A 25,932-nucleotide genomic window follows, 5' to 3' on the forward strand; every position below is an offset into this window, starting at 1 on the left:
TAAACCAAATGCAGCACGTATCCCCTTTAGCCAGCGGGAGCCAGAACGGTACGCACAATAGGTCAATTTTCACCATTAACCAAACGCTTTTCATCTGCCTTACAGCTACCAGACACTCCGACTGATGCACATGATCAAATAGACAGGCATCCTGCGTTTCCTTCTACTCTTATTTAGCCTACCTATTTGCCTGCCACAAGATCTCTCACTGTTTTCATCTACCAGACACTCCGATTGATACACGAGAGCATACAGACAGTGCAATCCTGCTCTTATTTACCTATTTGTCAACTTATTTTATATTTTATTCACTCTTTTTATCCATAATGGAGCGCGCATCACGTCACCTATCAGCGTTGCGCCAGCCACAACTTAGCGTCGCTCCTGCCTCAAGATCTCTCACTGTTTAAATCTACCAGACACTCCGATTGATGCACATGTGCAAACAGACAGTAAAATACTGCTCTTATTTGCCATCTTATCTTACATTTTATTAGCTCTTTTTGAGCATAATTGCGTGTTGGCTCCTATAAGTGTCGCGCCGCCTCAAGATCTCTCCCTGTTTTACTGCCTGATACTCCGATGAACATGCTGAAGGGAAAAGCAGACGAAGATTCCTCACTACATCGATTTGTTTGTTTTATAGGCCTTATAGGCTATTTTATTTCATTTTATTTACAGAATATTGCAGAATATAAACATTTAAGGATGAGGTCTTTGAATTTGCATCAGTGAGAACTGCAAAACAAACAAAAAAACTTGTTCAATCAAAGAACAAAATTGAATTTTAATAATTAAAAATAAATAGAAATTAGTGCATGGGGTTTTACCAATCGGTGACTCTACCTGTAACCGTTAAAAAACCAACCCCGGTCTGGCAAATCCTACACAAATAGACTCATATACTGAATTTAGAGTGTGAAATTGACAGCATTTTAATGATTAATCTAAAATATTAAAATAAAAAAGAGGACACAGTAATATTTTGCACCAGCCAGTTGTTATTTTGTCAGGTTTTCACACAAACATCTAATGCGAAAGATGGGAGCTATAGGACATTAATTGCTTGGTTGACAACCGTAATTTCTACATAGACCTTTATCAGAATGTCGATCACAAGTAGCCTAATAATTATGATCTACCATGACAACAATAATTTGCAAAAAAATTAAAAAAATTCAAATAGATAGGTCTAGGCTATAAAACAAACAAACCGATGTGGTGAGTAATCTTCAACTGCTTTTCCCTTCAGTAAAGTATCAGGCAGTAAAAGTGAGAGATATTGAAGCAGGTGTGATGCTAAGTTGCAGGTGGCGTGACGATTTTGTTTTATGAACAAAAAAGAGGAATAAATTTAAGATAAGATGGCAAATAAGAGCAGTATTTTACTGTGTGTTTATACACGTGCATCTGTCGGAGTGTCTGGTACGTGAGGGATCTTGAGGCAGGCGCGACGCTAAGTTGTGTTTATAAAATATATATGAAAAGGTTTGTGTAATTCCTAGTTGCTAAAAAATTGTTCTTAGACAATTTTATTACGTTTAGCATTTGGATACATATTTAGATTTGATCAATAACTAATTTTTGTCAACATTTAGATTTTTTTTTTAACGTTGATTTCAAGTGTCAGTTTTTGCATTATTATTACAGTCAAATCTATAAAAACCTTTCGTTACCCCAAATTACATATACAAGCTTGATCAGTCACACGAAAGTAATCTGAATAAATAATAAATAATGATTCCAGTGTGGTCAGGGATGAGGCTGAATCCAGTTACTTATTCCTTTGTTACTCATTGACGCTTGAACTTACCCTTTAAATAACGTGCCGCTGCCCTATATGTGTATTGTGCTGCCAGCATTAAGTGCTTATAATTTAATGAATCCATTCAGCATTTCAATGCCATCTGTAAACATCAGTTAAATCGGCAAATAAATTTAAATAGAATATAGTATAATGCCTAAAGAACAGGATGTTACTACAATAGAAGCACTGAAAAATATTCTTGGACCTCAAAGGAAATTTACTGATGCCGTAAGTGGAAAGGAGCATCCCACAATACCCTTAGTCCTGCATTTGCTTTGGAAAATTTTGTGGAAAAAATACAGGCGACTTTAAATTGTTCTACATTTTTAGACCCGAGATTAAAGACACCTTTGTATATAATGTACAAGAGGTGGAAGCACGGTTTCAGCAGCAGGTTGAGGAACACGCGTTACGATACATAAAGTCCCATCAGTGAAGATCCCAAATCAGCAGCCTAATTCCAGGTGTTCAAAGTCAGGGATAAGTGGACATTTGGCAGGTATTATGAGAGATAAAAGAGGAGCAACGTCACACAACACTGTAGCTAATTATGTGAATAGATATGACTTATTTGACTGTTTCATTATTTGTATTCACAGCTAAATTAAATTCCAGAGACGGATGCAAGTGATGACCCAATCAAATGGAGATTAAATGAAGGCAGCTTTCTGGTCATGTCAATATTTGCAAGAAGATAACTGTGTGTGTCTGCCACAAGTTGTGCATCAGAGCACATTTTTAGTATACCAGGCAACATCCATTCACCCCTACGCAGGGGCGTAGCACAAGATCCCGGGCCCTATGCATAGGCAGTCCTGATGGGCCCCCATGTTCCTCAAAAAAATAAATAATAATAATAATATGGCCTCTGCACACATGAATCTGTAGACCTAGATATTTATAGCGTAATAACTATTAACTGTAAATGCTTAGAGTAGCCTGATAATTTGTCATGTGTGCACACACATTTCAAACCTCCTTTCAACATTCTCTAGCCTACTTTACTGTGGTTACTAAGTTTAAGCTAAATGATACTACAATTTTTTTTGTATATAACACTCAATGTAGGCTATATAATTGCTAATTTTAGATATTATAGCCTATTAATTTAAAATTAAACAGGTTTCAATTTAGGCTATTATAATGGTGTGTTGTGCAAACAGCATTGTTAGTGTACAGTTTATTTATTTAGCCTTTACCTCAGATTACATGTATAACCAAATTATCATCTGAAAGTGTATGTTCTGCTCTTTCAGTGGGTTGTCTCAGTTGATTTTTAGCACTAACGATCGCGGAGATATTCAAGCAGTTTAGCACTACAGATTTCGTGTTCTAGATTGTGCTCACCTTTCTTTGAAAATAAGTCAGTTACCAATTGTTTCCCCTCATTTTGTTTTCTTGCCTTCTAATGTCGTTCCTTTCATTTTGGGGGGCCTGATTTGCCTTGCTTTGAGAAAGACATTTCTACAGCAGAAGTTTGCGCTCCTCCAGATGCTGAACTAACTAACATAAACAAAATGCGTGCAGATGGACTAAACCATTTGGCGCATTAGCAAGGGGTGGGACCAGTCAGTCAATCAACAAAGTTATTCAGCCAATACACTAATTTTACATTTCATCTGACATTCATTATGAAATTTAATTAGGAAATGAAAATATCTAGGTAACAAAATATATTCCAGACTTTTCAAGGGCCCTCTCTCCCTATGGGGCCCTGGTAATCAGTACTGGTTTTACCCCCAGTCCGACGCCCCCATAGATATCATATAAAGGCTAGATGTCTAGTGCGCGCTGCTGGCCAATGGAGATCGACGTATGCACACGGCGGCCATCTTGCCACAGTGGACTCGCTCACTCGTTTAGTGGTGCATATACTTTTAAATAACCATAACTTGCTCAATTTTCTACCGATTTTCAAACGGTTTGGTTTGTTATAAACGTCAGAGATGTAGTTATGACACTACATACATACACTGCATACATATGAATAATTATAACATACATGTTCAAGCATTCGGAATTATAGCCACGTTAATAACGTTTGTAAGAAACCAAACCGTTTGTAAATCCGTCAATATTTCAGCGAGATATGAGGATTTGTGTGCATGCTGATCACTCACCTAATGCACAGCTTCACTGTGGTAAGATGGCCGAACGGTGATGCCGGAAGTGACTGCGCCATAAGACATCTAGCGTTTATATATGATATCTATGGACGCCCCTGCCCCTACGTGCAAGGCTTACCTCGTATAATGTGGATATGCAGTTGTTTTTTGCCAAATATCTGCAGAAGGTCAAGAAATTGGACACCTACACTAGAAAAGCACTAGCATTAATTTACTCATAAAGAGTATAATGTTAAAAGCACACCATGTAAGATTTTTGGATCAAAATATCCAAAAACCACTAGAACAATGTATATATTTTGTTGATTTGTTACTTACATTATCCCAAATGTTTCTAAGAATGTTTAAATCCATAGAAATAAGCAGTTTTAACCAGGACATGGACATCAACGTCGCCTATCAATGACATCATACCCGTGTTACCCTCGATTTCAGGTTTTATTGAAAACACCAAAGTATTTAGTGAAAACACCAAAGACACTTAAATATATTATGCGTTTTATTAGACAGATGATCAACTGTTTGGATACATTTATCAACAGAAAACTAATCATTGTTATACAGCTCAACACAGTTAGTCTTTTTGTTTAAATCTCGTTTTCTTTATTTACTGCGAGTACCATGTTTTACCATGCCTAATATCGATCAAGCTCACTGCAGTGCAACAAGTGTCTCATATAGTGGCCGCCAAGTAGCATTATTACAACTTTCAACACACTCAAATATATCTAAAAATGATAAAACAGCGCTGCGTTACCCTACATACGAATGACTGGAAGAAGTGGAAGCGGCGTCTGCGACATAATAAAAGCTCCACTGCTCTCGAGCCATGTGTCGTGCTCGGCTCCCATTAGCAATCGTTCCAGCAGCCTCTTTCCACTCCAACGGCTTTCGCAACGTTAATAAATCTTTAATACATTACCGGTCATCCATGAAAATGATTTCTGCCCGAGTGCCAACGTATTGTCCATCGGCCTTAGAGGTGAAGACAACAACTCTCATGACTCCCCAAAGCCAAGGTGTCATCAAGCTAAGCCTTTTCTTTGAATAAATGACCTCTAGTGGCGAAAAATTACATAGTGTGGCTTTAAAAACACTTCTTGTTAAGGAACCTTTCAGATATGAATTAATCTTATTTTTTCTGAAACAATCTTCTTTGAAATCCTAATTTTGTGACCTGAGGAGAGTTTAAGTTTCCACGACTTCATTGCTGTACAGATGAAGTACATGGCACATTGGCTACGTTTACATGCACATGTTTTGTTTCAATCGGACTGAATTCATTCTGATTGATGAATCTGAATGTAGTGTTTACATGAGAGCTAAATGTGATCGGGTTGATGAGCGCGTTTATATCAGATTCAAATCGTAATAGATTTTTGACATGCGCACACTGCACGAAAATACAGAGTTTTCTGCTGTTTGCAGATAATAACTATTCTCCTACATTTGTTCTTTATTTGTTTTAAACAGCAGACTTAATATTTATCCATTTCTGGTCATAATTTGGAGAAAATGAGCATATGAACCATTGTGCCATGCTGCTAATATTTATCACGCAGTAAAAATGTAAAAAAAGTCATCTGTGGATGAGAATCTGAAACAAGGACTAGTGGGACGTTGTCCTGCTCCACTTCACAGACACAGTGAAAGGAGAATTTCAGAATGATGGGACACTCATTTATAGGACACTTAATTCAACAGGAAGAACAGCTCGTTCCACGTGTCATATCATTACGCTATGCGCATTACTTTCAGTTTTGGTTTTTAATCCGATCAAGTAAAAAAGTCACAACAGATCTTTCCTTTTGTGCACAATTTTCAAACACAAACAGTTTGATTTAAAAACTCTATTATGTTATAAAGTTACTGGCTGTTTTATTTGCTCACCAAAGCCCTTTAAAAGAAGAACAAATGTAGACAGCAGAAGTAACTCTTTTAAGATGTATTAGCAGGAAAAAATAATTATTTCATTAGTGAGCAGGTGTTGACATGATTTTAAAGGGGTCATATGATGCGATTTCTTGTTTTCCTTTTTCTTTAGTGTGTTATGTAGCTGTTTGTGCATGTATAAGATATGCAAAGTTACAAAGCTCAAAGTCTCAAACCCAAAGAGATATACTTTGTAAAAGTTAAAGCTCAGCCATGTCGTGGAGACGCTGTTTTCCGTTGCGAGAGCCAAACTACTTTCAGAAAACAGTGGTTAAGCTTAATTTGCAACACTGTTCCAGAACAGTACAACCAAAATATTCGACTGTGTGCTGCGCATTTTTCGGAGGACTGTTTCCAGAACCTGGGAGAGAACAAGGCCGGCTGTGCACAAAGGCTGATTCTAAAAAGTGGGGTTTTACAAGTACATTCTGGCGCTTCTGACTCACAGACACAGCCTGTGTTTTCATATTTTAAGAATTTGCTACTGACTATTCAAACGCGAGTTTTGAGCAGTATTGAGTAATGCTTGTTTGTCGTTTCTACAATCACAAATTGAACAGGGGTGGGAGTCAATAAGCTTGTCTTCTTCCCACTCCTTTTCGAGCTGTAATGTAAATTATTTTGTCTTTTTTTTCTCTTTTATTATGTATATATATATTTCTGTTTTTCTTTCTTTAGCTCGAAATAAAATATTCAAATCAAAAAATCAAATCAAATCAAATGCAAACATGGTTTTATGTTTACATAGTGCCCCCCCCCCCCCCCCCAGCAGCGCAACGCATAAAAAGACAATATAAGTCATTATAACCAGTAATTATGTCCTCAATGAAATAGAACTTTACCAATCTGATACGTTCTGGTTCAGTCGCGCTGGCAAAGTTGATCGATCAGATTCCAGATCAGATTCGGGCTCGAATTGATAAGGTAGTAATGACATTATCACTCATTAATTCTTTGGGAGCTGATGTTCCAAATATGGTAAGGGGCTTCTCATTTCCATCAAACGCTTAAGGTTTTCAGGCCAATCACAATGCACTGGATCGCAGGTCAATCAGAGCACACAGCGCTTTTCAGAACGATGAGCTTTGTAAAAACCGACGAAATCGTTTCAGAAAGGCGGAGCACAGAGGAGCAACAATAATGTACAGTATATGTAAAAAACAACTTTTTTTTTTTTAAACTTATAACTAAGTAAACACATTGCATTAAACCAAATACACAAAATAATGTTCTTTTTAGAACCATCATATGACCCCTTTAATATTGCTTTGTTCAATTCATATTTAGTGCCATTTGTGTTCAGGAATGTTAATATGTCAGTATAATAATATTGTTTTTAAGTGATGCTGTAATAACAATAACTACCAAACAGTAAACATGAAACGTGTATCTACACCATTTTGTGTATTGTGTGTGTGTGCTTTTGTTTCCTAGTGTCTTAGATTGTCATAAAAGCTGTGGAAGTCTTTTGGTATGACCTCCTTGAGGTCTTGGAGGTGTCTGTATTTCATCTCCCTTATCTTTAGGCTCTCTGTATAGAGTGGAGTGACTGCAGGTGAGGCTGAGGTGGTGTGTTGTAGTTGCTGCTTTGAAAATGGAGTCCAATCAGCCGAATGCTGGATCTTGAAGTCCATCGTGCCATTAATGTTGTACCTAATAATGTAAAAAAAGAAAGAAATATTTGACAAAGTTTGAACACCACCATTTACACATTATCATTATAGTTTGTTTTGTATGCTGTTTTTCAAAAACTCAATTTTACATTACAGATTTAACAGCAAATAAATGCAACATCATGACTTTTGATCTGAGCTGGTGAGAGAGACATGATTTTAGTTTGATAGTTACAGTACCTGATTGCACTGATATCATGGACAGATGGGTCACAGAGTTTGATCCCTGGGTGGATAGACTTACAGAGGGTCAGTTTGGTGAAGTCTTGGAAGAAGTTATGGTCCACATATTTGACTTTATACAGGTTGGGCTTGGACCGCGCTGTCTTCATCAGAGCAGCATATTGAGCTGGAACATAGATTTCTTGGTTTCTCAGACGTCTCTCAATGGCACTGTGCACTGAGTCACATTCCATCTCTGTATGGCCCTTCTCCAGGAACTTCTGAATGACTACCTTCTTCTTCTCTGTGGAAAACTTCAGAAGAGCATTGGCGAGCACAGAATTGCGGGTTTGGTCCTCACACCCATCAGTCCACAAAATGTACTTCTCATGCTCCATATGCTCAGAGAGGAAATCAGTGACACAGGATGCAAACTCACTGGCAGACAGAGCTCCCTCACCTTCATGCCAGACATAGCAAGTAGTGTTGTCTGTAGACATGTCATAAATCGTAAAGTTGTGAACGGCGAGTTTTGCCTTATAGTAAAGAGCCGACACGTTCAATCTGGGGCAGAGGAGGAGGGCTTGCAGATCCATGCAGACAACCATGGTCTTGTCACCCGCATCATTTTTGTCCTGCAATTTTGCTGCACAGGCCTCTTCCTTTTTAAGAAAGTGAATCTGCCACTCATTGTCTGGCAAGTTACCAGCCTTGAAGGAGCAGCAAGTGTTACACTGGTCCTTCTTTGGATGGTAAAGACTCAGGTTCTGCTGCTTAAATTCTTCTGAGAGCATCTGCCTTGAGAAGGGTCTCAGCATCTTTTCCTCAGCAGCACGATGGTAGACTTTATACAGGTTCAACATGGACTGAAAGACAGGCTCCAGGAACTGTTTTGATGTTGACGACCTACAGAAGTGGGAAGGCACCTTAGGGAGATCTTGTAGAAAACTCTTCATGAACTCATGAGCCTCATGTCTGTGGCATGATGCTGCATTCTGCTGTGTATTTCCTGTGTCTTGCACCCAGTTAAGGGCAGACCATGCCCCTATTCCAAGTGTTGCCAAAAACAAACTCTTGCACACCCTCCTTCTCTGTCCATCAACTTTTAAAAAGAAAATAAGAGTAGATGACCTTCTTGAATTTTCAGACCCCCTTCTCCTCTTTACTGGGACGACATCTACCAAGCCACGCACATACATTTTTTTCTCTTCCCAGTTCATGTTCTCCCAAAAACATTTAAAAATGTTCTCCCTGTCTGCTTCTCCAATTGTACTGCAGTGAAGCTTGGAGGATTTCACACATGCAGCCGACTGGCATCTAGGTCCCATCACCCGGGGCTCCATGTTAACTACTTCTTTCCTGCTAATCCCAACATAGGTTTGTCCCATCATTCTTCTCCTTTTCTGTAGACACTTCCATTGACTTTTACCCTTCCTCTTTCTTCCTCCAATGGTATCATCCTCAGTGTCATCACAGGAATCTTAAAAAAAAAAAAAAAAAAACACATTAGTGTGTATTCCGCTGTGAAATATGCCCACCAATACATTCAACACTAATTATCACTCATTATACAGTGAAATATCAATTCCTATTCAACTCATGAACCAACCATTAAGACATTGTTCACTGTACGTGCTTCCATTTTAAATTCCCCTCTCTACACTCTCCAGTGTAATTTCCTTATTCTCATTCTCTGAGCTGGGATAACCTCACCCTCTTTTCTTGTTCTTACTCTCTCCTTTGCGACGCATCATGCTTGTCACAAGACACACCGCAGCCACAATAGCATTGTCTAACACATGAAACAAATTGTTTTATTCAAAATAATAATAAGCTACCTGATATTCCGATTCTCAAATACGTTTAAGTGAATGTGTTTCGTCATTCATTATGATTGTGGCGAGCAGGACCAGGGCCGCGAGAGAACGGCGCAAGGCTGGTGGCGTGATTGATGATGAGCAACACGTGCGCAACGCACCGGTCTCGTATCTCTCACGTAGGAGCAAAAGCAAAAAAGGAGGAGTGACGACAGTGAAGGACGAGAGTGGACCTGGACTTTATGTTGTGTTTTATTATGCGTGCTTTTACTATGCGTGCCTTTACTTTTGTTTTGTTGTTTATTGATTTTACGTTATTAAAGTGTGTTAAACGTTCGCTGGTTCCCTCCTCCTCCTTCCCATAACAACGAACTGCGTTACAGATCAGATCTGACGGTTTTACAACACATAAATTCATCACTTTTCCCAAAATACATGCAAGTAAGTGGCCAGTGAACAATGATTAATTCTGATATGTGACAAGCATCAAAATTAAGCGTGTCCGTCTCTGGCTCAGTGCCAGCCAAAGCGCGAAAGCACATTTGAATTTAGCAGTTGATCACGTGATGCACTGAACGCTCTAATCACACCAGTAAGAACGCAAAGGGTTAAGCAATAACTTAGTTATCTAGCTAAACAGATAACAGTCCAGTAATCTGTGCTATACAACACTGATATTACAAAATGTTACTTCTGCTGATGACAATCTTAAAGGCCCCCTGAAATTATTTATTTTTTTAGCTTTTAGCTTTGAATATGTTAGCCTTAAGGTTATGAATAAGCTGGTGTGTTCCAAAACAATGCATTTAGGAGATATAAGCTTTCAAAACTTACAGTCTCTCACTTTCGCTAAAATTACTTCAGCTTCTCATCACATCTTCTGTCCAATCAAATGCTCTCTAGAATCTAAAGCGTCTGTACCCCTATGCTATAAATACAACCTGGCCAAAGCGACGTTCACACGTCACCGAGCAAACGCTCGAGTTTTAATCCATTTTCCAACTGTATGTTGGTTAAGACTGAAATGGCTAGAATTAATTCACACCTCTACTATTGAATCCAACGTATCATCAGCGCTCGGATTCACTTCCATGGTGCTGTCAAGTATGACTTGCAGTCTGAGAGGTAAATTAAACGCTACTGGCTATCTGAAAAGGGAGAGGAGCCATTCAATATGCCCCGCCTTTGCTTCCTTTTTCAGTGGAAATTACGTCAACGCATCATACAAAGCTGCACGTGGGCGCACTTCACTGGGCAAATTAAAATGCGATAAAATGAACCATAGGCTACAACTTTAGTCTGATCATTTTTTGTCACAACACTAGCATACACAACTCTCCTCAGCAAACTATTCCATTTATAATCACAATGTTAACATCAGAGCTAAATTTCCTTGAACAAACACACTACATAATTTTAACTGAGTTTGCAACCACCTAGGGCTAATTCTAAACCATATTTACCTTAGAAGAAAGATCACTGCTTACCTTTAGCGCTGCTGTTCGTGGCACTTCAATTCAAAATGGGAGTGGGGTAGAGTTACAAGGTTTTGCAGACAGCTTGAGGATCCAATGGAGTTACGCGGTTTAGTCACAAGCTCTTTTTAATACTTTACATTGGTTACATTTTTGTAAAACCCACAAACAAACGTAAAGGGGGACAAATAGCAATGATTTGTGAAAAAAAAGATAACGAAATATGGAGATACGAGGTTTTCGCTCGACAGCAACGATAATTTATTGACTTGTGTACTTTATCCTAAATGTTTTCAACAATGTTTAAATCCAGAGAAATCAGCTATTTTAAGCAGTGTAATTTTTGTTCCCGTTTTACTTCCGCAGAAAAAGCCAAAGACGTTTTAGTTTTATTAGACAGGTGAGCAACTGTTTAGAAGCACCGTCGGTACTTCCGTCAACAAAACCAACGTGACTAACTAGCTAGTAGCGAACGTGACTGGTTATTTTGAGGAATTGTCAGAGGATTTTTACTTGGTATCAAACCAAGATCCAGAACCATATCGTTTTGAGCCAGAATACACAGACGAGGAGTTACAAACTTTTTAAGCTGATAGACAAGATGCCGAACAGACTGAGGTCAAGAACGAACACAGACTGGTGGTGTAAATGTGGAACATGCCAACCTATGCCGACAGAAACCGAGTGCCTTTGTTGTTGTGATTGGGACCGGGTATTGCCATCGATGGCAAGGCTTGATGACAATGAAAATCTATGTGTCACTACCATGGAGGATTTCTCTGCCCTAATACACCCGGCAGTTGTCGATTTTATTTCCCATTGTGACAAGATCAACTGGAAGAAACACACCATGCCTGAACCTAATGGACAGCTGTCCACCAAATAAGTGATTTTGTAATTATCATCATGCATAGGTCAATGCAATTGTAGTATAGCCATGCCATACAGTTTGTCTATAAACAAAACATGCACACATGCCAACTGACATAGCACCCTTGAAATAGCCTTTCATGATCACCTGTTTACTTGTAGCCTAGCTAACTTATTCATACAAATTGTGACAAAATGATTGTAAACTATGCATTTACTAGTAATTGCTGACTCTATTACTACAACTCTGAGCGAACTCTCTTCTCCTCACCACGGGGCTTCTCGGGTGCTGCGCTAATCACTCCACCAAAGTAGCTGTGCTTCGCCTTCTGAGAATATAGTTCCCAGTATTTATGCGGTTATAAAAAATGGCTGTGTCCCATATGAACTTGTTATTTGTACACGCTGTGACTATACAAATCACAACATGTAAATAGGAAAATGTTGGTGTTGGTGTTATTGTCACTTATTGGGATTAGTATGCTAGCTGAAGCTGTTTACATCCAGTCTTTGTGCTAAGCTAGGCTAGCGGTGGGTGAGTCAAACAGACTTACAGCACGCACAGAGATGAAAAAGGCATGTATGGACTTATCTAACTCTGGGGGATACGGTGAATAAGCTAAAGTCCCAAAAAGTCGGCGTGTTCCTTTAAAGACAATACTATTTGTAAAGTGAATTGGCCACAGGCTAACATAGCTTTATTTGTAGTAACAGTTATACGGTAATTTATCCACCATACAAGTCATCCAGCTTTTATTAATATGATATTCTATTATGGATCTAGATTCCTGCAATGTGCAACAAGTGTCTCATAGCAGCCACCGAGCGAACGCACAGAATAACGTAAACATAACTTTCAACACACTCAAATGTATTTTAGTATGATTGTTTTGACCAAGTAAAACAGCACTGTGTTACCCCACAATTTTAATTTGTTGAATAAAGTGACCTGTATGAGTGGTAATTCAGCACTTGTGGCCATTTTAATAGAATGAATTGGTGAATTTAAGTGATCAAATGCAACTGTAACCAAGTTCAGGGAAGGAGGTGGACATTAAACACCACTTTAATTGTAAAATATGCATAAACGAAAGGAGTGCCAGCGGCTCTGCTTCATACCACAGTAATGTTAATAAAACTTTACATTAATTCATCATCCATGAACATAATTTCTGCCTGAGTCCCATCGGATTGTTTTACATCGGCTGTGGAGGTGAATACAAAAACTCCCATGATTCCACGCTCATTCTTGGCATCAACAAACTACACCTTTGTTATTGTTCTAATTAAGTGACCTCTAGTGAAGAAACTTACATAGTGTGCCTTTAAAAGGAGTAAAGTCATTTTTACAAGACATTGGTTTGATACAATGAGCAATTTTGACAATGAGAAGAGAAAAAAAAAATCCCTTGTTGACAACAGATGTAAAGCTGATCACTTACATTTCACGGTTTGCTTTATGGAAAAATAAATGTTTTTAGATACTTTTGTATAATTAAGTGATGGAAATTAATGTTCTTCATGGTTTCCCATTCAGAAGTTGATATTGGGTTTAATGTTACACAAATTGTTATTTTTTAACGAAAAAAAAATAGGATCTTCTCAGAAGGCAGCATAAGTATTTGCCTGGTCATGTGATCTCAACATGTCTGACCACTTGAAGCAAACCGCTCCATGCAAAATAAAACCGCTTTAATTAGGACACTCGAATGGCATTCTTCAAAATTATCATTTATTTCTGTAGAGCTGGACATTTTAATGAAGATCAAATTACTGTTAAGCTTTGAGAATGAAACCAACCTGTTTGTTCCTCAGTTTCTTCTTGTTTCACACTGAATGTTTCTTCAATCTTCATTTCTTCACTCTCCTCTTTAATTAACGTCATCTTTGTTTGTTCCTCGGTATCTTCTTGTTTCACACTGCTCACTTCTTCAATCTTCATTTCTCCACTCTCCTCTTTAATAAACGCCATCTGAAGTGGATCGCAGCCGCTTCAAGCAGGAGTTTTTCTGTGTGTTTGGACAATTGACAGAAAGAAAAATGTATCCAAACTAAATATCTGGGTGTGTCTCAATCAGCTCCCAAGTTTAGCAGTCAGAGTGATGGTTAAAGACCTGATTAGTCAAACAACAACAACAACAACAACAAAAAACACTCAAAGTTAGCCCTGCAAATTAATAAAGGAACAAAATATATAGTATGTTATTTACATTTGGCATTTAATTGTAGATTACACTTAAATTAAAACATTTGCAGTTGGTTTGTTAAAGTTGTCATTACACACGGTGTTTGTTTTCTCGTTACATTTAACTGTTACTCTGTTTGGTTGGTTTTGACCAGCAGGTCTCGACTCTCGACAGCGCGCGGTGATTCGAATCAGTGAATAATTTTGCGAAGCATTTGGTTCAGTTGAGTCGGAGTTTCAAAGCTCAGTTTCTTCATTACTACTTGCCAGTGACTGAATTCGTGTTTATGATGTATTCATTCACAACATAAGGAGAGACGCACCTTTTCTGTTACTCATGAATCATGTGTGAATGCGCTTTACTCACAAAAAATATCTCAATAATGTTAAATCAAGCATTAGAATGTTACATTCAATAATACATAATCGTTGTGCAAAACGTATAAAAACTATAAACTTGACTAAACATTTAACATTGATTTAAACAACTTAAATGCTTAAAACCACTAACCTTTCTTCAGTCGAATCACAACAGACGCAGGATCGCGGCGCAGCCGTGTGACGTCATATCTCCAGACCAAAATAAAAGTCCCACACGTTCACACCATATAGACTGTTCACACACACACACACACACACACACACACACATATATATATATATATATAAATACATTTAAACACAGTTTGTCAGATGATGTGTTGAAAATATTAACTAATGAAAGAGTGAGAGATTTTTTGGTTGCAGAAACCATTTATACCAGATATCAGTATAACAATAGAAATCGTGATAAATGTAAATAATGTATTATTTATTTATTTTTAATGGCTTGTACATCAAAACAAATTTATCCAGGTCTAAAAATATTTATGATGCATGTTGGTGATTTATCAACATATAAAACCATAAATATTCACCTGAATTGGAAAGCTAGCTAGGTTTCCCCCCAAAAAATGGTATTTCAATGTAATATTACACAACTGGTTTAGTTCATCAAATGTTTATTTAGTTTGTTGAGGTTATTTGGACAGCCAGAGGTGGGTAGTAACAAAGTACACTTACTCTGTTACATTTCCTTGAGTAATTTTTGGGAATTTTTTTATTTTTTAGAAGTAGATTTAAATGTGGGTACTTTTACATTAACCCGAGTACATTTCTAATAATGTGTATTTTGTTAACTGTTTCCATGTCTCTTCTTTTGTTTTCTGTGTCTTTTGGGTCATCAGATCGCTGTTGATTTGCCATTTGTGGCGCTGCCTGTTAGTAGTTAATGGACACTCACCCGCCGGTCGCACTGTTCCAGATTTCCTGCCAGCCGCCAAACCAAAAGTGTTTTCTTAGTACTTAAGTGTTTCTTTCGATCGTTTGACTTATTTCGAATGTGGTAGTACTGTAGGAGAGTTTGAAACCTATTTATTCTGTGTTTTTGGTAAGAGTAGTCACTAGTCAGGTAAAATGTATTTTTTTCTTTATGACAAGTTAGTAACATTGCAGTTTAATTGTATTAGATTGGTTTTGTTATGTATTTTGGGCCTTTGGTCTCTCTGACGAAAAATACCACTTTAGTGAGTTATTTCCTTTTTGTTTTTTGTTCAGCTAATCATACCACTTTATTGTTACTTTCTTTTGTTTGGGCTTTGGTCCTCTTTAACAAATTCTACTATTTTATTGTTACTTCCTTCTGCTATTTACAATAAATTTATCTTCTAAGTTATTGTGTTTTCCCTGCTCCTTTTGGTCTTGCTTTTATTTATTTAATTTTATTTATTGTGTCTTACCCCTAGAAGACGTAATATATTACTTTATTAAACTAGGCGACATTCCTCTCGTTATTTATTTTAATGCAGTACAAGTTAAATCCGTAGTTTATTCCAAGCGCACTGTCTCTTTTTTTTCTGGGGCATGAGCGATTCCCCATTCACAAATGAATCACTCTTTCAAGTCGATTCTGTTCAAAGACTTGATTAAACAAGTTGTCAAATCTGTCTTAATTGTAGAGTTGGGGTACTCGAGCTTGGACTCGAGTCCAATTTTGAATGAACTCGGACTTGTCACAGACTTGGCCATTTTGGACTCAGGAAATATTCAGAGTACAGTCGAGTCAGTGTCATGTGTAACAACAAAACCAGCATAAAATTAACATAAGAAATTAATTAATGTCTTAATTAATTAACAGGCAGCAGTAGCATCATCTTATGCTTGAAGACAAAACACACACATCACACAATGAATCGCAATGCGTGGCGAGGACGATGTCTTCAAAGTCAGCAATAATTTGTTTTTCTCATGACATCCGGTAAAAAAAAGCACTTTGCGAATTGCAAATTTTGCAAATCAACTCTTACTGATGTGTCTTGCACGACTTCAAATTTCTACCGACATGTTCAAAGAAAACAAAGAAAGGTAAGTTGCTTATTATAACTTTTAATACCAACTTAAATTCAAATAACCTAATTAGGGCTGCGCGATATGACGATAAATATATTTCTGTCATGACAACTCTCAGAGTGATTGGCATGGTAATGGGTATGACAAAGTTGTATGTTTGATAGATATAGATCTGCTACGCTGCTGCTGTGGCAGAGCAAGTACGGACTTGCTACTGCCAATACATACATGCTGCTGTGCTGTACAATATAACGTACATGAATTACCTCCCAACAGTGACATGGTATTTACAATACAATACAAGTCGAATGTACTGTACGTCATAAATCCCCAACCCCCAGCAGATCTACCGCCAAAACATATTTACCTTTTGTTTCTCCGAAGAGCCATAGGAACATGTGTATGCTAGCAATGTGTGCCTGGCCCTTTAGTTATGAGTATGAGAAATGGGGCATGTGCTTGGTCTAAGCGGACTAGATATGATCGGAGGTCCGGACAATACTTTTTTGGAGCAGTTATACATTTCTATCGAGGCAGCTCTTGGTATACTTTGTAAAAGAAAAGAAAAAATCCTAAACACTCAAAATAGTCATCAAAGATGAGAATCCTGGGCCCAAAGAGCCAAAACAGGGATGTCTAAGAATTTTTACCAAAAAAGTACATCATTCTCTGAACTGGATATGAATATGAAAAGGTTAGATCAGATGTTTTAACAGGCTATTTTTTATTTTATATTTAAACACCTACGTGTATGGCACATAGAAGGCCTTAGGACTGAGAAAACATACAGGGGGCTTTTGATAAAGGAATCAAAAGTTACAGCATTTGGAACAGAGATAGCCTTTTTGTACAGTCTTTGACGCCCCCTCATGGGCAATTGTTTCTCCATGAAGAATATCTTACCATAAAAGCAATAAATTATGTTAATTTTGGGCTTATTTTAATTGTAATAATATGCTGTAAAAAATGAAGTGCCATTTTCAATGATCTGTGAATGTTTCATGAGCTGTATGATGTTTTTGGCACATTGCAGTACATTATTTTATAGATTATGAAAAAAAGAAATTCTATTTATCAGCAAATAACTCAGCAATACTTAAGATTTTTTTCAAAGTGGATACATTCACTGTAAAGTTCAGACTCTAAGCTTTCAAATGACATCAACTTTGTGTTAATCAAGGCAAAAAAGTTTAAAAATATGGTAGTGAATATTTTCGCAGCTAGGTGGCGCCTGCTGGCGGTACACTCAGTTTTAGAGGGATTACTCATCATTGTGTTGTTAGATTTTTTTCTTTCCGAATGGGAATCAAAAAAATAAAATAAAATAAAATAAAAAAATAAAAAAACTATAGGCAGCCTATAGGCGGTTACAGGACATTACACACATTTATATATTTTTAAAGCCACTAGATGGCGCTCTTCTCCCTTGAATTTTAGTTTTTTTTTAGGCCTGCACTCTATTTTGATGTGAAATGTTGCATTTATTGAAAAAAAAAAAAAAAAAAAAAAATATATATATATATATATATTAATTCTAATGGAAAAAATAGCTCATAAAAATTATATAATTAATGCAAAGTATCATAAAAATCTTTAAAAATTCTAAATAATAATAAAAAAATATTATTGAACAAAAATATATTTCATTGGTTTTCCTGGAAAAAAAAAAAGTTACATTTTAAGGCTTCATACGTTTTTGCACGAAAGGAAGCCAAGTGTAACACATTAATGAAGAAGCCCAGAGGGTTAAAAGGCACCAAGAACATCACAAACTCAGTCAGACTGGACGGGTTTACTTTGCCATTTGCTCTGTTTCTTTCAAGAAGTCTTTTTGCCTGGTGTATCTCAGTTTTCAAGTCTTGCAAGTCAGAGCCATATTCCTCAGCCACTAACAAAACCAATTCTTCCTTTAAGAAGTCATTGTTTGATGGGTTTAAAGCTTGTATGCCCCTCATTATCTTGCTGCTACTCACTTAAAAAATGTTGGGTTAAAAATAACCCAACGAATAACCCAACTATGGGGTGGTATAGCACCTTCCCAACTGTGGGTTATTTTAACCCAATGCATTGGGTTAAATACCAGTTTTTTACCATTTTTTCTTTTATTTATGACCTTATTTTAATAAATAAAATAGACATTGTTTTCAAATAGATTTTTTTTTATTGGAGTATAAACAATAAATGTTTTAACATGTTTTAAGTATTAAATTATGAATGTAATAAATATTAGTGAGCCTAGTATGTAAATATACATGTGTATAATAAATAGAACAAACAATTATGATGTGCAAATATTGAAATATACATATTAAATTTAAAACATGCGTGCACATACAGTACATAAATTAAAAACATACACAGATGTGCCACCACAATAAAAATAAATAAACATACTTATTAAAAAGGCTATACTGTTCATAAATTAAAAACATACACAGATGTGCCACAATAAAAATAAATAAACATACTTATTTAAAAAGGCTATACTGTACATAAATTAAAAACGTACATAGATGTGCCTACACAAAAAATATATATATATATCTGTACATACAGTACACAAATAAAAAACCTTAATATGGTGTTTGGCTACTGGACCTACTGATGATCAGTAACATCGAAAACAAAACTTTTAAGGAGGTGGCAATGTATTGAAGGAACTCCTCCAGAAATATTATAGACAGCATGCTGTAAAAACTCCCAAATGGGAGCAGAAGGCTTTGGGTAGTTATGCCGCGTTCCAGGCAACTTGTAACCCGTGTTTTTCCAACCTTATACCCGTGAAAGTGCACTGGAACGGCAGTCAAACCCGAGACTTCCCACCCGTGAACTCGTACTAGATCGATGTACTCCCAGTTACGAGTTGGAAAAACACGGGTTACAGGTTGCCTGGAACGCGGCATTAATGTCATAGATGTAGAATATTTTGAAGCATACATCCACTGCTTGAAGTAAGGTCTCTTTTTCAATTGCCTCCCCGTTGAAAATGATGAAAACTTGGGAGGAGTTCTCTTTGTCCCCAAGCACCAAGATGTGTGGATCCTGGCTTGTCTCACTAATTAGGTAATCCACCATATTAGTTCCAACCTTAAAAGATAAATATACTTTAGTTGGCATATATAGTGATGAACATTCCATGGATACAATATATTTATTTACAAATGAATCGCAGAAAAATTCAGCAGCGATTCCCAGTCCACACTACAACGTGAAAACGGCGTTTTCAAATGTATCCACTTTGGAGTGCGTTTTCAAAAAAGCTTAGTTTTCATTAATAAAAACACCATCTCAGTGTGGACGGAAGGCCAAAACGGAGAGAAAAATATAAGTTTTCAAACGAAAACATGGCCTGAGAAGCGATGTGTGGAAGGTGTTTGGATTTCAAACCCTAAATGGAAAAATTACAAATAAAGAAGTGGCTATCTCCAGAATATGCAAAATCCGAATGAAATATCACTCCTCAACTAGCAACCTGAGGGAACACCTGACAACGTTACACCTTGACAAGCTAGGCGATCTGTCCGAGGAACCACCGCTAAAACAGGCAAGAATTACTTCTTTTCTGCCTCTCTCCTCTCTCCTCATCACGGGGCTTATACCAGCTGTCCGCCAAAAGGCGATAACAGTTACAGCGATAACAGAAACTGACACGGTTTATCTGTGAAGATATGAGACCGATCAACATCACGCATTGGCGATCCATAAGACTGTGTAATGTCTTGTCTAAATGTCTAAATAAAATAAGGAATGGAATTCGAATAGTATTATAGAGAAAGATTGACAGCCCTAATATATATATATATATATATATATATATATATATATATATATATATATATATATATAGCCAGTTAACAGCTGATGTTGCAGTGTTGCTTTAACTTACTGGTTTAATGTCAATGAAGCTGCACTTTATTTCAGCATAAGTTGGACGGACCATTTTCCCATCTGTGCGGTATGGCGATGATGGCAGAACAGCAGGAAGGGTTTAAAAGGCAACTTCACCACGAACATCTTGAACGACGAGTTTACAGAAAGAATGCTTACAGTTTTCAAAAACCAATGGATCAAATCAAGTCTCACCCTACTTTTTTCTTGTTTAAATAATTACAGTATTCCTGAAGAAATGTACCTTTTTTATTCAGTAACATGCCAGAAAGAGTGTGCTTACCATAGATATTTAGGTAACACTTTACAATAAGGTTCATTAGTTAACTACATTAGTTAACATTAACTAATAATGAACTGCACTTATACAGCATTTGTTCATCTTTGTTAATGTTAATTTCAACATTTACTAATACTTTATTAAAATCTTGTTAACATTAGGTAATGCACTGTGAACTAACATGAACAAACAATGAACAGCTTTATTTTCATTAACTAACATTAACAAAGATTAACAAAAACAGTAGTAAATGTATTGCTCATTGTTAGTTCATGTTAGTTAATACATTTACTAATGTTTAATAAAGGAACCTTATTGTAAAGTGTTACCGATATTTAGATACTAAAAGTAATTTTGGAAATTTCATATAAGTGATATGAAATTATAATTTGGTCAACAGATCTGAAACTACCTGTGCAGAGACTAGAAATGGTATACTTTATGTGATTTTAATAGGATGTCCTACCATTTGACAATGTTTCCAGACTTTCTAGAAGGACATCAGCAGCCTTGGGTTATTTTCTTGCAAAAAGTCAAATCCGGTCAGTGAAGACAGGAGCCCAAAACTCATAAAGGCGGTTTGCATTGTCAGGGAATAAAACTCCAAAGTCCTGTGATATCTAAACAAAAACATTTAAATTGAAGCATTTTACTTTTCTAAATAATGTAGGATTTCTACTACAGGCCAAGAAAACCCTTCAGTAAATTCCCTAAAATGCATATAATTATACTCACCATTCCAGGAAAATCGTAAAGTCTGGGATATTCTCTGTTTATTTCCTCAACAGTTTTTGTACCAGAGGATCGAATCCATGCAGCACGATGAGGTGCTGTACGTATCATTAACTCCTCGACTTGGCTGTGAGGGCTTCTGTTGTTCTTTAGCCACTCAATCATTGTGTGTTCAGTCAAAGATGACTCAGACTCTACAGCAGATAAAACACACTAAAATTAGGGAAAACATCTGAAAAAACTTGAGTGAAATCTTAGTGTTTCCCAAACCTGGTTCTGGGGTACCCCTAGCAGTGCAAATGTTTTCTCTCTCTGATCAAAAACACCCGATTCAAATTATCAGCTTTTTAGGCACACACCAATTAAATTAATAATTAACAACAACAAAAAACGAAATCATGTCATCATTTACTAACCTAAAAAAACAGTTCTGGCCCTTGTTTATGATTGACAGAACCATTTTGGAAGTTGTTGTAAACATATAGGCAAGTAATTTAGGAAGCTAAAATTTAGGATGTAAATGACTGAATTTGCTTATTTGAGTAATCCATCCCATTCAAGCACTTGTAGCCATAAGAGCATTGCTTCAGTTCTGAGGATTTTATTAGATAATCATCAAGTGTTCTAAAAGTGTTCTAAAATAGAAGCAAATAAAGTGAGAGACTATACATGTAATATAGGCCTACATTTATGTAATTTTAATGCTCTGGGGCCTCATTTATAAACGTTGCGTATGCACAAAAGAAGGCGTATGCCGCTCTCTACGCAATAATTGGTATTTATAAAAAGCAAACTTGACGGGAAAATGTGCGGTCCTTCACGCAAGCTCTGACCCAGGCGTACGCACAAAAACGGGTGAAATGAGAAATGGCGACACCGTCGGCAGATGGAAGAAACACGTGAAAGTGTGTGAAACTGTAGACCGTTGTGTAAAAGAAATGGCAATACTGCCTCTCATAAATAACATGAAGACTTCACAAAGCAAGTCTTACAATTAACAGCCTACACGAACACCCGTTTGATCGATCTGCAGTGTAAAACAAACAAAAATCAAACGAAAATTACAACAGAAATGCAAATTAACACATATTTGCAAAAAGAAAAGTGAAATATGTTCAGCAATAATATTGGCATGTTATTCAATTCATCCTCATAAATAATATGGTAAACAGAACGAAATAATGTACAAAACTGATATTCTCGTCAATGTGTCCATCTGGCAGAGCAGATATAGATGCAATTATATAGACAGATAGATAGATAATTAGGGAGATATATAGATAGATAGATAGATAGATAGATAGATAGATAGATAGATAGATGTATTAATTGTCCACTGGGTAAAGTTGTTTTCATAGTAAAAATTTCTTCATCAGCTACGGAATCATGGTATTCATGCATATGCCTTTAGTTTGTTTTATTTTTGATAAAATAACGTATGACGTATGTCTCAACCATTCAGAAAGCTGCAAGAAATTACATTTGCGCTGAACTATTTCCCATTTCCACGTCAAACATCTGTAGCTTGTCAGATGCAATTAAATAGATGGAAATAAAATACCCCATCACAATGCGTAATGACGCACAATGGCTGATCTTGCGCTCTTAGAAGATGTGGCAAATGGAAGGATTCGGAGTGAACGCATCTTCAGACAGCAAGAAGACTTGCTGGCAAACGAGGATGAGTGGCTTATGAGCCAGTTCCGACTTCCTCGAGCCATCCTGTTGGACCTCTGCGGTCTTTTGGGCCCAGCGTTACAGAGGAGCACTCGGAGGAACCACGCCGTGCCAGTCCCACTTCAAGTCCTAACAACACTAGGATTCCTGGCGACTGGCACTTTTCAGAGGGAATTGGCTGACAGGTCAGGTATATCTCAGCCGACCCTTAGCCGGGTAATGCCAGACGTGTTAAAAGGCATAATCGCTTTGTCCCATGATTCCATAAAGTTTCCATACACGGCGGGTGAACAGGCAAACAAGAAAGCTCAATTTGCAGCTATGTACTGTTTCCCAAATGTCATCGGTGCTATTGACTGCACTCATGTTGCCATAAGGGCACCAAATGTTAATGAAAATGCTTTCATTAATCAAAAGCATTTCCATTCAATCAATGTCCAAATTATTTGTGATGCAGACATGTTGCTCACTAATGTAGTAGCTCGGTGGCCTGGGTCAACCCACGACTCATTTATTTTAAGACACAGCAGTGTTGGGCGCAGACTCGAGGCTGGTGCTGTGCGTGATGGCTGGCTTATAGGTACGTTTGATTAATAGACATTTCACATTTTACTGTACTACACTGTCTTAACCCTTTCACTATCCTTGCAGGGGACAGTGGATATCCCCTCAAACAGTGGCTGCTTACGCCTTTCCTCAACCCACATAGTGCAGAGGAAAGGCACTACAACATGTGCCACAGCCGAGCTCGCGCTATAGTGGAGCGCACCATCGGCCTGTTTAAGGGCAGATGGCGCTGCCTCGACTGCACTGGAGGGAGGTTATTGTACACTCCTGAAAAGGTATGCCAAATTGTGCTGGCATGTGCTGTGCTACACAATGTGGCACAGCTTAAAAATGTGCCTCTACCCCCTGACGCTGATTGCTGTGTTGGCCCCGACCCTGACCCCCATCCCCAGGCATTTGAACCAAATGCTGCTGCTGTGCGCCAGCGTTTGGAAGTGACGCGTCGCTTGTAAGGAACAACAAAAGGTGTGGAAAAAATATATTATTTATTCAAGAATTCCCTCATTGTGCAGTTTATTTCAGTTAGGACAGTCTTGATTTCGCCCAACTCCTTGGACACCTCTCTGATTGATTTAATGACTTCCCTCTGCATTTCAAGGACTGCATCGGTGAGGACACGTCCGCTGCTGGAGGGTTGAGAGCCACGTGCCGTGGAGACGCTGGGTCCAGACGGCTGCTCAGCTGCAGCATCGTAACCACTGGCCCCGCTGGAACACCCAGCGACTGAAATAAATATTGTTCTATATGAATAAACTGTAATACCCTACATATATGTGACTTGACTGCATTCATTTTACTTATTTCATTACCCGTGTTATCCGGTGCATCTGGCGCGTCAGTGTCCCCCTCCGCCTCAGTCACCACTCCACTTAATAGGGATTCCCCAATAATTGCCGCCAGCCTCTCATCAAGAGGGGTCAGCTCCGGCGTAGGATGCGCGTGTGCACGGTTTTATAAATCAGAATATTTCTGTGCGTACGCACATCCTATGTTTCATCCGTACGCCACTTCTGACGCAAATCCTACGCAAAGTTTTATAAATGAGGCCCCTGGTCTTTGCAGATATTTAAAGATGGCCATCTTTAAGCATGACTCTTTGGATTTATATGAAATGGTAACACTTGCGCATGAATCAGCTGTCCTCAGCATCATCGAGCAGTCCTTATTGTTGAGCCCTGTACTGGCTACTTGTCCAGTTGCAAGTAAAAATCTCACTCACTTGCCCCTTCAAAAATGCACTTGTTTCAGACAATCATGACACATCCCTAGTTCTAACCTGGCAGTGGAAAACTTGGTCGGGAAGAGGAATTCTGTGATGGCTGTGGATTGCTGTGCTGTCTCTGACTGTGTGGGGCTCTAAGACGTTTCCTCACATTGCGTAGTCTTTCTTCCAGGTAACCTGTTGCAGGGTGACGATAACGACCAGGTGTATACCATGACTCCTGCAGCAAAGAAATATAAATAAATCACTCTTATGAAAAAAGTGGGGACTGATACTCTTTATCAGCTCTCAATTATCTTCTAATCAGAATCAGCACAACTTACATATCCATGTCCCTCGTTGTTCTTCAGGCAAGGAAACTGGGCAGTTAGTGCCAAAGCCATCTCCTTTTTGATCTCAGCTGATGGGCTTTACAAATAAACAATCATTTAAATAGGCTAGTTTATTTATTTAAATGTATTGGTCAAGTGATTTTACTTGTACTCACGTTTCCCCAAAACTTTCCATCAAATGAGAAACCAATAACGCACCATCTGACGTCACTCCTTGAGGCTTAGGTGCCCGTCTCGGTCTAAGGTTGTTATTAATGTTGATCCTCCAGATTTTCTGAGTATTTCTCGTATATCCTGTGAAAAGGAGAATGCATGAACTAAAACATTCCATTCAATTCATTCTTAAAAATAAATATAATAAAATAATTGCCAAAAACTCAAGTTCAGGTGCATTAAAAGACATGTTATTACAAAGGTTGAGTTGCTTGTTGTTCTTGTCTGGCAGCTTTCCACTATTGTCTGAGTTGGGGTTATTGGGTTTATCCTTATAGGTGACTGATTGTGACATGACTGATTGTTAACAGGGCTGTGGCCCAGAGACTGTAAAAAAAAAAAAATAGAGGTAAATATCAGATGGTATCAGCAAGTATCCACAATGACAATTACCTTTACCTGTATTGAAGATTCTATGGGTGCAGCTATGCAGAATTGGTCTCACCCTTTCTAATTCCCATACATGTGTATTTAAAGAAAAGAAAACATCATAAAATAAATAAAATTAAAAAATTAAAAAAAAAACTCATTTAAAGTGCATGGAACACTTAAAAACGGCAAACGTAGTGGAATATAGTAATGGTCA

At 37.6% G+C, this 25,932-nt stretch overlaps 2 protein-coding genes across 3 annotated transcripts; both read right to left on the minus strand.

Annotated features, from left to right (window-relative positions):
- Positions 1 to 7,285: 7,285 nt before the first annotated feature.
- LOC311081096 (uncharacterized protein) lies at positions 7,286 to 14,650 on the minus strand. Of its 2 annotated transcripts, none has more exons than XM_084111503.1 (4): positions 14,559 to 14,650; positions 13,663 to 13,871; positions 7,719 to 9,180; positions 7,286 to 7,518 (listed from the first exon to the last, which is right to left on the minus strand). In XM_084111503.1, the coding sequence occupies exons 2-4, from the start codon at positions 13,832 to 13,834 to the stop codon at positions 7,296 to 7,298; spliced, it is 1,857 nt and encodes a 618-aa protein (XP_083967629.1). In that variant the 5' UTR covers positions 13,835 to 13,871; positions 14,559 to 14,650; the 3' UTR covers positions 7,286 to 7,295. The 2 variants fall into 2 exon arrangements, with proteins under 2 accessions (XP_083967629.1, XP_083967630.1); XM_084111504.1 differs by having other exon boundaries at positions 13,663 to 13,976; positions 14,559 to 14,596.
- A 4,693-nt stretch (positions 14,651 to 19,343) lies between these two features.
- LOC311082123 (uncharacterized protein) lies at positions 19,344 to 25,641 on the minus strand (the record flags this gene model as incomplete). Its single annotated transcript, XM_084112865.1, has 8 exons — positions 19,344 to 19,522; positions 20,322 to 20,449; positions 21,070 to 21,223; positions 21,339 to 21,529; positions 24,856 to 25,021; positions 25,125 to 25,209; positions 25,289 to 25,427; positions 25,587 to 25,641. 6 exons carry the CDS (start codon positions 25,639 to 25,641, stop codon positions 21,137 to 21,139), a joined length of 723 nt encoding a protein of 240 aa, XP_083968991.1. The 3' UTR covers positions 19,344 to 19,522; positions 20,322 to 20,449; positions 21,070 to 21,136.
- Positions 25,642 to 25,932: the final 291 nt, after the last annotated feature.

The sequence above is a fragment of the Abramis brama genome, assembly GCF_963993115.1.
Source record: "Abramis brama genome assembly, chromosome: 4".
NCBI lineage: Eukaryota > Metazoa > Chordata > Actinopteri > Cypriniformes > Leuciscidae > Abramis > Abramis brama.